The following is a 13357-nucleotide window of genomic DNA, read 5'->3' on the forward strand; positions in this document are numbered from 1 at the left end:
TGGGAGTATTGTGAGGATCAAACGAATCAAAAATTTTAAAGATTTGGCATGTTGTCTGGCACATAGTAAGTGCTAGATGTTATAACATAACAGCCAGATAAATATTAGTTATTATTGGGTTGTTTTTGACTGTTTCTGTATTATTGAGGGTCTTGAATGTCAGATTAAGGAGTTACTCAGTAGGGAACTATTATGGCATGATCAGATGTACATATCAGGAAGTAGAAGTAGAGAGCATATTAGACTTGCAGCTAGGAAGATCTAGCTTTAGTTAATGTGACTCTAGGTAAGTCACTGTATGTTTCAGTTTCCTCATATGTAAAATGATGAGGGGATTAGACTTTCTAATCTCTAAAGTCCCTTCTAGCTATAAATCTGTGATCCTAAAATAAATATGGCAGCAGTGTAAAGGATGGATTGGAGTAGGAAAGAGAATGGAACTGATCCAGGCAGGTGAGAATGAGGAACTGTACAAAAGTGTCGTGGTCTGGGCAGTAGAAATCGGGATGGATGGAAGAGAAATTTTCTACTTGTTTAGTTGTGATAATTCACAAGGTCATTAATAGTACTTCATAGTTTCACTTCTAGATGCTGATTAGTGGCTTGTAATAGGCCTACCAACCTGCAAGCAGCAGATTGTACTTGAGAAAAAAATCATGGAATCCCAAGATGTTACAACTTAATGTTTTGAGAAATGTTCATTTTTACAAGTATTGTTGCTTCTCTGACATTGGGAAATTGACTCTCCTAATCAGTTTAGTTCAACTTGTCATACCTTGAATAAAGCCCTTACTTTCTGATTAGATTCTGATCTAATTCTCAAAAGCCCAGCAAGAAGTTAATGAAGTGTGACCTCTCCATTCATTATTGTCTAGGTTAGCAGAGGTCCTTCCTGCCAAGTCAGTTTAGCTCCTCCTCCTCTTACTCTTGTTTGACTTATCAGAAAGGAACTGCAGCTTGTAAATATTTCTGCTTTGCTGCCCTAGTAAATCTTTTGTCATTTAGTTAGTTTGTTTTTTCTCATTTGAGCTTGTCCCAAACAGATCATAGAATATCACATAACTACTATTTGTAGGCAAAATCATACTTAATGTTTGGCTAGAGTTATTTCATTCAAATAATTATTCCGTATACCTGAAGTTCTGTGTAACAGTATAATAGTCTACTAGAGTATTGTTGCTACAACCTTCCTTGCATACTACTTTAAGGTTTATAAAATACCTTTTTCTCTTTTTTTAAAATTTATTTAGAATATTTTGCCATGGATACATGATTCATGATCCCCCCCCTTCCCTTCCTTTCCCCCTTCTGGAGCTGACAAGCAGTTCCATTGGGTTTTACATGTCATTGTTCAAAACATATTTCCATGTTATTCATATTTGCAGTAGAGTGATCTTTTAACATCAAAACCCTAATCATATCCCTATTGAAGTACATGATTGATTGATCATATATGTTTTTCTTCTGGGTTTTGCTCCCACAGTTCTTTCTCTTATAAGATACTTTTGGAAACTGTATCCAAAAGTCCCTATTACCTGCTCTACCTGCTGTTGTTTATTATAAGAGGTCAGCTGCCTGTTTGTTTAGGCTTTGACCTCATGGCTGTGCACAATTAACACTTGACTTTGGAGATTAGTATAAAAAATAAACTATTTTATTTAGATTATAGGAATTTAAAAGGTAGTAAGGCATAACAGGAAAGGTTCCCTTTCAGTAAGAGGATTTATAATTAATGGTGTCTCTTCATTCTTGGAGAACCAGGCTATTCTAATCCTCCTTATAACTTACTAAAAACCCAAAATCTTAACTAAATAACCTAATACTAATATCCTTATAAATAATATATATAATCCTTAAAGTAAGTCTCCAAATATTATTACTTCAGTGTCAGCCAGTCAGAGTTGACCTGACTGAAGCCTGGCCAAACCCCTTCTTCAATCTGGTTTTTTCAAAAGATCAGAGGAAAGATTGTCTTCTGTAAAAAGTGGATTTGGGAAATGTATAAAACTACATTTCCCGTGATCCAACATGGTCCAACTGGTTTCCGTTTCCGACGTCTTGACGCAGGGGAGCGCTTAAATCTCGTGGGTTAGGAGGGAGTGGTCTCTTTGGCGAGTAGGGCTTCCAGGAAATGGGAGACGGTATGGAGGCGGAAGTTTTGAATGCTTACAAGCGCGTGGTCTAATGATTTTATCTATCAACATGGCTTTAATTAAAATACTAATTTATATATTTATACAAGCCTTTATCATTTTTAATTCTTACAATTTGGCGAACCAGAAGGTCGAAATTCGAACTCTCAATTTTCTAGATAGCCTAAGAAGAAGCCATGCGGCTCTGGGACCCAGAGTCTCAGAAGCGACTTTTTTCCTTGCCCAGTCCTCTCCTGATTTTCCCTAGCCTAGAGGCTATATCACGGGGAAGAGAGACAATGGCTTTAATGGCTGCTGGGCTGCTAATTATTTTGCTCAATGCCCCGGGCCTGGTGGCCCTTGCTGGCTCTGATAGAATGCCGGAGCCCAACCAGAGTGTCTCTGCCGCTGCTCTCCTAATTCCATGACTTGACCTCCATTCCTACTGGCTATCTCCTGACTTGATCTCCATTCCTACTGCTGATCTCCTGACTACAAGCCTACACCATCGTTCCAGTCCCTGTGACTTTCCTGGGAGGCTTTTCTTGCCTCTGGTGCTGCTGATCCTGCTAATTCCACTCCAGAACCCCGAGCCCCAACAGCGATGACCTGCCGCCTTTGCTGAGATCGAGACCTCCAGAGACTGCTTCAGCTCTGACGCAAACCATTTGGGTATATTCCCCTTTCTCTCTACTTTCTTATAGGAGGCATTCTAGCCTTCCACGTGTTTTCTCTAAAGACCTAATTAGGCAACAACCCACACAGACTCTACACGTGGGTAGTTTTCCTGAGCTTTTCTCCACTAACCCCGAGCCATGTGGACGACACCACGTGGACCTATCGGCCGAACGGCCTATTCAGACTTTCTTGTGATTAAAAAACTGAACTCAGGGGAAGAACTTTGAACTTTTAGAAAAAAAAAAAAAAACCCTTAAACTCAGCAGAACTCAATCAAAAGAACCTAAAATTGAAACCAGGGGTGAACTTTTAAAAACCTCGGAACTGAATGAGCTTTATTTCTGTTTTAAAAAGACTGTATCTTAATGTATTTTGCTAATTAGTGTTTTGTTAATTAATCCTGCTTATTTCGTTGATTTTCCTGTTGCACTGAATCATTTTACACTAATGAAGTTTCTGCTTATGATGTTATTATATTTCCTAATTTACTTAAAGCTTACTGTATCAAAAACAATGCGGTTATATGTACCACCTTTGAACATCTTATAGAGCACATGTCTTTTAAAATTTATTCTGTCTTGGTAATTGCAAAGTACCTTGAAAGTTTTCCATGCTTTGAATATTACCTTGTAATTTTACAAGAGATATTTTTTTTAACTTTTACTTAAAATCCTTAAGAATTGTTGTCTTAAAGGATAAAGCTTTTAGATATTTTATTATAAGAGATATTATTGCCTTAAATGGGTAGAAGCATTCCTATCCAGGATTTTTTTAAAAAACAGGAAGCCAAGGAGCTCCTGTATATTCTTATCTGAGGATGATTATACCAGAAGGTTTCTTTTTTAAATATCACATTTTGCTATGGAAGCAATAACAGCATTTGCCAAGGGTTACAGGTTGTAACAAGTATATGATTTTAAACATCACTGTTTATTGTTTAAAATGTGCTATTGGAAATAATGGTACTCTATTTGAATGTGCATTGTGAATCTCCCTTTTGTAAGATCCATTTACACTCACAAAATGAAAATCTCATTTTTGGGTAACAACCCTTCTAGTTCTAAGCTATATATATATTTTTGAATTTTAAAACATTTTTTTAATGAGAGAAATTGATTTTTCCTTTTTATCATCTTGTACTGGAAGTACATATATAATCATTATTTATCCTTTTTCTGATTCTACAGCAAATACCTGAGCCTATAGGACTGTGATTTAAATGCCTCTCTGATTCCAGAAGGGAATATGAAAGCCATTAATAGTGCTAAAGAAAGCACATGGTCAGAGACTTGACTAAGATCTGCAAAATAGCAGTTCTATGCCAATACATTAGGGCTTGAAATTGGGTTTGAGTCCTGGAGTCCCAGTCTTTTCTAAAATTTTAGAGGACGTGGGTCCCCTCGACTTAGATTCCTAGAAAGCACCTAAGATTGGTTATTTATTTGGCTCACTTCCCTAAAAAGCTGATGATAAGTCAGATCAGAGGGAGACATTTTCCTTAAGTCCTGGCCCTGGATGGGTAATTGCACACTGCGGAATTCACTTTAATTAGACCTTCATTAAAAGGTCTAAGTTTATTTTCCCTAGATTTTGCACATTTTACATTTACAAGTTAATTTTTCGTCTTTTTTCTTGAATTCTATTCTTTGTATTTTGTCATCCTTACCTGACCTGAGATAACCTTTTTTAGAAAAAGGTGTGTTTAAGAATTACCTCACGGGGATATCTGTTAAGTTTTCTAAATTCGATAATGTAAAAATATATGTATATTTATTTAACTCTTTTAGGAGTAATTTCACGGGGAATTATATAAAATCTTAGAAGAAAATGTATGTTTTGTAATCTATAATGTAAAGTTTAAATTCTTTTGAGAATAATTTCAGGATAAGGATCTTGCCATCTCCCCAGAATCCAGACAAAGAACTTGTTTGGTGAAGACACCATGAAGATGTCTGAAAAGCCTTCACTGTACCATGAAGACCAAACTTTGAACTTTGGGGTGCAGTTGATTGAACTATGGGGAGTTGAAATTGAGTTGTATGTATTGTTTTAATTGTACACTGTTATGCCAGTGGGGGACAGCCCCCCAAATTGGTTTTTTGTCAATGCGTCTAATTTTAACCATTTGTTCATCTATTTCTTTTATCCCCAAAATTCCTGAAAAATTTAGAAGTTGCTATTTTTACAGGTCCAGCGAAGAAAAAAGGACTAACCTTTTTTTTTGCCGGACCTCACGGGGAATTGTAAAAAGTGGATTTGGGAAATGTATAAAACTACATTTCCCGTGATCCAACATGGTCCAACTGGTTTCCGTTTCCGACGTCTTGACGCAGGGGAGCGCTTAAATCTCGTGGGTTAGGAGGGAGTGGTCTCTTTGGCGAGTAGGGCTTCCAGGAAATGGGAGACGTTATGGAGGCGGCAGTTTTGAATGCTTACAAGCGCGTGGTCTAATGATTTTATCTATCAACATGGCTTTAATTAAAATACTAATTTATATATTTATACAAGCCTTTATCATTTTTAATATTAATACTTCTCTTGTCAGGGTTTAACACTAGCCACACAGTCACTCCTCTCTTTTCCAACAATTGCCAATCCAGGTATTTCCAAAGTTTTTTTAAAGGAAAATCCCAGAGTGTTTAGGACAGCCTGTGTCTTGGACCAAGCTCAACCCAAGACCCTCAGATATCTCCTCAGAGCTCAGAAAGTCAGTTGGAAACCCCCACCTGAGAATTTCAACAGGTTTTTTCTAAGCTTAAGACTATCTGACAGAATTTTTCTCTCCTGCCACTTAACTTGTCAAAACCTATTCCAAATCCTTGTCAATAATATTCCCAATACTCTGGATGTGGATAGTGTTCTTTCTCATAAATTCCTCTGGATTGTCCTGGGTCATTGTGTTGCTGCTAGTAGAAAAGTCTGTTACATTTGATTGTGCCATAATATATCAGTCTCTGTGTACAATGTTCTTCTGGTTCTGCTCCTTTTGCTCTGATGAATTCATATCAGTCTTTCCATGATTATCTGTATTTCATTTCTTTTTTGAAAAAACCTTTACTTTCTGTCTTAGAATTAATACTAAATATAACATATGTAATGTGACCCAAAGGATCCATTTCTCTTTGAATTTGACACATTCATTTTGATGATTGTCATTCTATATTACTATTTTGAGGTCTGGAATTGTGATTTCCCCTCCCCCAATATCCTTTGAGATCTTAGATTCTTGTTCCTCTGAATTTTTATATTTTGTATGCTTATACAAAGTAATCCTTTTATAGTTTGCTGTAGTACCAATTCTGTACATTAACACTATTAGATTGATTCTGCACAGCAGTGAAAACTTACTATCCTTCCAGTTATTTAAGTATAAAAAAGCTCTTATTTCATTCTTAGTAAACCATTATTATAGATAAAATACCCAAGGATAGACAGGGGATAGAACTGCTTAGGAGGGATCTGACATATATCCAAGATTGATCAGAGATTTTATGTAGGGAAGTTAGCTAAGACAGAATGATTGGTCTAAGACTGTGAAGGGCAAATTATGGGCCGCAGGCCAGATGTGCCCCCCTGAAATGTTCTATCCCGATGCACTACATTATTCCTAATCTGATGAATATAATGAGTAGGATACATTACAATGAAACTTTGAAAGAGTTGCCTTAGAAACAGACTGACAGGTGAGCATTTCCTTTCCTTTGGTCCCCTCTAAAAAGTTTGCCCATCACTGGTCTAAGATAATCTAGAATATCAGAAGGTAAAGAGGTACAGGAAGAAAGTTTTGGGAATAAATTCATGAATTCACTTTTGTAGATATTCACAGAAATGCTTATGATAGCTAAGAACCCTTTATAGCTTTAATTTATCCTGTGGAAGGCTAGGCAGCTTTAAAAATCAATCAGTGGCTTGAATAGTCTATACCTGTGGCATGTGAGCCGTCACCAGCCAGAGTTCATTACTAGAAAGATAGAAGGACTGGGGTGAAGCTGCTCCTTTCCCCCTCTCCACTGCACCTGAGGGTATTTTTTTACTTCATCCGCCCCTCTGCCCAGTGGGAGCACTTACTCCCTCCCCTCCCTGGGTTAGGGGTGTGTGGGGTGCACATGGCATTTGGGGGGGCATGGCATGCAGTCTAACAGGTTCACCATCACTGGTTTATATGCTTAAAAAAAATTCTCTCTAATAGAACAGCAAGTGCCCTGAGGGAACAAAACCGATGTTAATATTTGCTGGTGATGCTTTTGATGTAAGTGAAGACTATAGAAGATTGAAAAATCTTCTTACTGGTAAGTGGTTTTTCAAATCTTCTTTATTTAAGTTTTAGTCTACCAACTTCCAGCCACATAGCCTTTTTTCCCCTTCATTATCTTTCTTCTTTTCCTTCTCCTATTGCCTTTTTTCCCTAAACTTAGACTTTCTGTCTTTGAATCAATACTGTGTTTTAGTTCAAAGGAAGAAAAGTAGTAAGAGTAGGCAATGAGAATTAAGGGACTTGCTCAGGGTCACCTAGGAAGTGTTTGAAGTCAAATTTGAATCCGAGACCTCCCATCTCTAGTCCTGGCTCTCAGAGATTCACTGAGCCACCCACCTGCCTTCCTTTCTTTAACTTTCGTCCCTGTACCCCCTCCCCTCCCTTTTAAAAAACCTTTTATCAGTCTATTAGTATCACCCTCCCAGATTATTAAAAACACTTTTGCCTTAGCAGGCCTCACATACTTTCCTTTCACCTCAAAATCAATTCTTTTTAACAAATACTTTTGCTGTTTTTTGTTATTGACTTCTGCTACAAATTATGAAGAATGGTTTATTGTTTTGGGAATTAATGTTTAAAATCATTTAAAATTAGGCCAATACGTTAAAAACCTATTAGAAAATTAAATTAAAAATTTTAAATACAAGTTCTCTGCTTACTTACAAACATTAATTGTGCCCCATGGCCTATAGGTTAAAGTCTATTACGATTAAAAATAATAAAGTATGATATAAATATATAAATTAGTATTTTAATTAAAGCCATGCTGATAGATAAAGTCATTAGACCACGCGCTTGTAAGAATTTAAAACTGCCGCCCCAGCCATTATTGTTACCTCCATGCGCTCCGTAGCTAAAAAGGAAGTTCTCCCCACCCCGGAGATTTAAACTGTCCTCTGCGTGGAGACGTAAGCGTCCCCACGCCCAAAGAACCAGAACTGGAAACCCGTTGGACCATGGGAAATGTAGTTTGATAATTTCCATGTGTCCACAGAAAATACATATATATACTTAAAGATGGCATCTCCCAAATTTCACTTTTACAATTCCCCCTGAGGGCTGGCAAAAAAAAAGGTTAGCCCTTTTTCTTCGCTGGACCTGTAAAAATAGACAACTTCTAAAATTTAGGAATTTGGGGGATAAAAGAAATGGATAAACAAATGGATAAAACTAGCCTTATTGACAAAAAACCAATTTGGGGGCAGTCCCCTATTGGTATAACAGTGTACAATTAAAACAATATATACAACTCAATTTCCACTCCCCATAGTTCAATCAACTGCACCCCAAAGTTCAAATTTGGTCTTCATGGCACAGTGAAGGCTTTTCAGATATCTTCATGCTGTCTTCACCAAACAGGTTTGTCATCTGGATTCTGGGGAGATGGCAAGATCCTTATCCTGAAATTATTCTCAAAAGAATTTAAACTTTACATTATAGATTACAAAACATACATTTTCTTCTAAGATTTATACAATTCCCCCTGAAATTACTCCTAAAAGAGTTAAATATACATATATTTTGACATTATCGAATTTTAAAAAACTTAACAGACATCCCATCCCCCTGAGGGAAATTTTAAACACACCTTTTTTTTTTTTTTTTTTTTTTAAAAAGGGTACTCACTTCCCAGTTGTGTGACCCTGGGCAAGTCACTTGACCCCCATTGCCCACCCTTACCAATCTTCCACCAATGAGACAATACACCGAAGTACAAGGGTTTAAAAAAAAAAAAGGGTACCTCAGGTCAGCTAAGGATAGCAAAATAAAAAGAATAAAATTCAAGAAAAAAAATTAACTTGTGAATGAAATGTAAAATGTGCAAAAAATGTAGGGGAAATAAACTTAGACCTTTGAATGAAGGTCTAATTAAAGTGAATTCAGCAGTGTGCAATTACCCATTCAGGGCCAGGACTAAAGGAAATGTCTCTCTCTGATCTGATTTACCATCAGCTTTTCAGGGAAGAGAGCCAAATAAGTAACCAATCTTAGGTGCTTTCTAGGAATCTAAGTCGAGGGGACCCACGTCCTCTAAAGTTTTAGAAAAGACTGGGACTCTAGGACTCAAACCCCAATTTCCAAGCCCTAAAATATTGGCATAGAGCTGCTGCAATCCATGCAGATTTTAGTCAGTCAAGTCTCTGACCATGTGCTTTCTTTAGCACGAATTAACGGCTTTCATATTCCCTTCTGGAATCAGAGAGGCATTTAAATCACAGTCCTATAGGCTCAGGTATTTGCATTAAGCTTATAAAAAAAGATAAATAATGATTATATATGTACTTCCAGTACAAGATGAGAAAAAGGAAAAATCAATTACTCTAATTAAAAAAATGTTTTAAAAATCAAAATATATATATATCTTAGAACTAGAAGGGTTATGTTACCCAAAAATGAGATTTTCATTCTGTGAGTGTAAATGGATCTTACAAATAGCAGATTCACAATGCACATTCAAATAGAGTACCATTATTTCCAATAGCACATTTTAAAACAATAAACAATGATGTTTAAAAATTATATACTTGTTACAACTTTTAAATCTTGGCTAAGAGTTTCTCAACAAATTCTGTTACTGCTTCCATAGCAAAATCTGATATTTAAAAAAGAAACCTTCTGGTCTAAATTATCCTCAGATAAGAATATACAGGAGCTCCTTGGCTTCCTGTTTTTAAAAAAATCCTGGGTAGGAAATGCTTCTACCAATTTTAGGCAATAATTTCTCTTATAATAAAATATATAAAAGCTTTATCCTTTAAGACAACAATTCTTAAGGATTTAAAGTAAAACCTCTTATAAAATTACAAGGTAATCCTCAAAGCATGGAAACTTCAAGGTTCTTTAAATTACCAAGACAGAATAAATTTTAAAAGACATGTGCTTCTATAAATCCAGTAGTATCAGATCAACAAGCTGGTCAAAACCTCTTACCAGTTCTAATAGATTTTTCTCATTATTTGGGAGTTACAATAAAATCATAAACAGAATTAATCTAGCAGCCACAAATTTCATTAACTTAAAATGATTCAGTGCAACAGGAAAATCAACAAAATAAGCAAGATTAATTTACAAAACTAATTAGCAAAATGCAGTAAGATACAAGTCTCTTTAAAAGTCATTCAGTTCCGAGGTTTAAAAGTCTACCCCTGGTTCAATTTAAGGTTCTTTTGATTGAGTTCTGTTGAGTTTAAGGAGTTGTTTTTTTTTTTTTTTTAAAGTTCAAAGTTCTGAGCAGGTATGGGGGTGAATATTTCTTCTCTTGAGTTCAGTTTTTAATAATCACAAAAGTTTGAATAGGCCATGCACCCAAGAGTAATAATTAGGTCCACATGGGCTTGGGGTTAGAGAAAAGCTTAGGTCAGTTTTGTAGAAAATACCACGTGTAGAGCTTGTGGGGGTGGGGGTTGCCTAAATTAGGTCTTTAGAGAACCACATGGAAGGCTAGAAATAGGGAGAAAGGGGAATATACTTCCCAAATTCTTTATCAGCAGAGCTGAAGCAGTCTCTGAAGATCGAGATCTTGGCAAAGGGGTTCTGGGACTAGCAGGACTAGCAGCACCAGTGGCAGGATCGGAGAAGAGGTCTGCTCTGGAGAGTCAGGAAAAGCGGCGCGGAGATCAGAGTAGGCAGGAACGCTGGCAGGCTTGTAGTCAGGAAGTGGTAGGAATGGAGATCAGGTCTGGGTTCAGGAGATCAGTGGCAGAGGCACACTGGCTGGGCTCTGGCATTTTAGTTTTAAAGCCAAAAGCCAGAATCGACTGGCCTGACCTCCCAAGGTGGTTTGGGCTGGACCGGCTGGCTGAGTCCCACCTGAGGCAAAAACGTGCTGTTGCTTTTAGCAAAAGCATGGCAAGGAAAGCCACTTTCCTTTTTAAAAAAGTGCTCAAAAGAGCTGAGCAAGGCCAAAAAGAAAGCATGGCTATTGTTAGACTATCTGGAAGATTGAAAGTTCAAATTTCGACCGTGTGGTTACCAAAATTATTAAGGTAAAAAATAATAAAGGCTGATATAATAATATAAATTAGTATTTTAATTAAAGCCATGCTGATAAAGTCATTAGACCACGTGCTTGTAAGAATTTAAAACTGCCGCCCCGGCCATTATTGTTACCTCCATGTGCTCCGTAGCTAAAAAGGAAGTTCCTCCTCACCCCGGAGATTTAAACTGTCCTCTGTTCCAAAGAACTGGAACCGGAAACCCACCCGTTGGACCACGGGAAATGTAGTTTGATAATTTCCACGTGTCCACAGAAAATCCATATATATACTTAAAGATGGCATCTCCCAAATTTCACTTTTACAAGTCTAAATTCCTTAAGTAGGCATTTAAGGTCTTCTATAGTCCCTCCCCTATTTCTTATCTTCAGTTCTCTTTTTTGTTGGTCTCACCCACTAAATATCACCAGGATGCAGGTGACTCCAAATCTATGCCTCCAATCTTTATGTTTTCTCTGAGTTTGAACACAGTTCCAGTTACTTACTTGATATTTCCAGGATGACTTGCTGGAATCTCAAATTTAAAATGTCCAAAATCAATTTTTTTTCCAGTAAGTAAATTTCTGCTTCATAGTTTGTAATAGCCAAAAAAATATTTTTCAGCAAGATCATCTTAGAGATAATGAAGCTCTAAGGTTAGTTTAACTTTGTTTAACCATTCATCAGGATTATGCTGAGTCTTTACATCAAGTCTTGAGGCACTTCCTTACCTATAATCTGTTCACTTTACAACCCTTTGTAATCTGGTTTTCCTTTTATTTGTCCCAAACTACCTTATGATTGTGGAAGTATATAGAAAACCTTTTAGTTCAACTGAAAATTCTAAAGATGAAAATATTTCTGCAACCTCAGATTTTTTCCAGATTTCCTTTTAGGAATGTGAAAGGTCAAACATGTAAAAACCCCAGTGGAAATGTGCATCGGCTATGGGAGGTGGATAGAGGGAAGAGTAAGAACATGAATCATGTAACCGTGGAAAAATCTTCTATTATAAAATGAAAAAAAAAATTAAATGTAACTATTGGGAAATATTCAAAAAAAAATTTTAAAAATAATAAAAATAAATTAAAAAAAAGGAATGTGAAAGGTCAAGAACAAAAACTAGGCCCTTATAGAGGCCAGATTTAAATTTTATTTTATTTTTTAAGATTGGGTCTCTCTCCCATAGACTAGAGGTGCCACAAGTACTTATGGACTTAACCCCATTACTTCTGGCATGGAAGCTTTAATCTTGTGTCCATCTGCCCTACCTTAAATGGCATGTTGGCTCCATGCTCTTAGGGACACACTATTTTTTGTGTGTTCCACTTAGTGTAGATACTTCTTGACTTTAGTTCTGCTCCAGCTTAGAACTCCCATACTCAGGTTATCTGCCAGGCTCAGCTTCCCCAGTTGCAGGGACTCCAGACATTGCCTGAAGGTATTAGAGTTGTGCTGGTGAACCTTTGGCACGTGTGCCAGAGGGGGAGACTGCTCCCCTCTCCCTCTCCACTATTCTGAGGACATTTCTCACATCACCCACTCCTCTGCCCAGCAGCCCAATGGGAGCACTTCCTCCTTCCCCTGTCTGGGGGTAAGGGGAAAACTCACATGCAGTGTGAGGGTTGAAGTTTGAGCACTCAGTTTCTAAAAGGTTCGCCATCACTGTACTAGAAGTTCTATGACCTACTTAAGGGCAGTGCCCTTTCCCCCCATTCTGAAGAGATTAGGGCAGCATTGGTGAATGTTTTTGAGATCACATGCCCAAAGTTCAACTTCAAGCTGCCTGTGAGGCCCCCACATTACCCCAGAGAGCTGAGGGAAGAAGGGCTTGCATTGAGTGGCTGGATAGAGGGGTGGGGCATGCAAAAAATGACCTCAGGCCCTGTGGAGAGAGAGAAGGAGCAGCCCTCTCTTTGCCACCCCAGCACCCATGCCACAGCTTCGCTAATATGAGATTAGGGTATTGATTGGGGGGCGGGGGTTGGGTTTACTTGAAAAGAGTGGCCAAAGAAGGATTTGAATAGTTTTAGAAGATTTAAGTGAATACTATTCTTTTAGGTGGAATAGAATGTTATTTTATTATATGTATTTTATTATATTTTATTATATGACCTGTATTTTATTATATGACCTTTTCCTTGTTTAAGAAATATTACTTCTAGGGGCAGCTAGATGGCTCAGTAGATTTGAGAGTCAGATCTAGAGACAGGAAGTCTTGGGTTTAAATCTGGCCTCAATCATTTCCCAAGTCTGTTGCCCTGGGCAAATCACTTAATCCCCGTTGCCTAGTCCAGTGTTTGCAAACCTTTAGAGAC

General features: G+C 37.4%; 1 protein-coding gene across 1 annotated transcript in view; it reads left to right on the top strand.

Annotated features, from left to right (window-relative positions):
* RPF2 (ribosome production factor 2 homolog) overlaps window positions 1-13357 on the top strand; it is a 60984-nt gene that overhangs the window by 18204 nt on the left and 29423 nt on the right. The window contains exon 7 of the mRNA XM_044674355.1: window positions 7000-7099. Within this exon, the coding sequence (XP_044530290.1) occupies window positions 7000-7099 (100 nt within the window). The remainder of the gene's footprint in view (window positions 1-6999; window positions 7100-13357) is intronic.

The sequence above is a fragment of the Gracilinanus agilis genome, chromosome 4, assembly GCF_016433145.1.
Source record: "Gracilinanus agilis isolate LMUSP501 chromosome 4, AgileGrace, whole genome shotgun sequence".
Lineage (NCBI taxonomy): Eukaryota > Metazoa > Chordata > Mammalia > Didelphimorphia > Didelphidae > Gracilinanus > Gracilinanus agilis.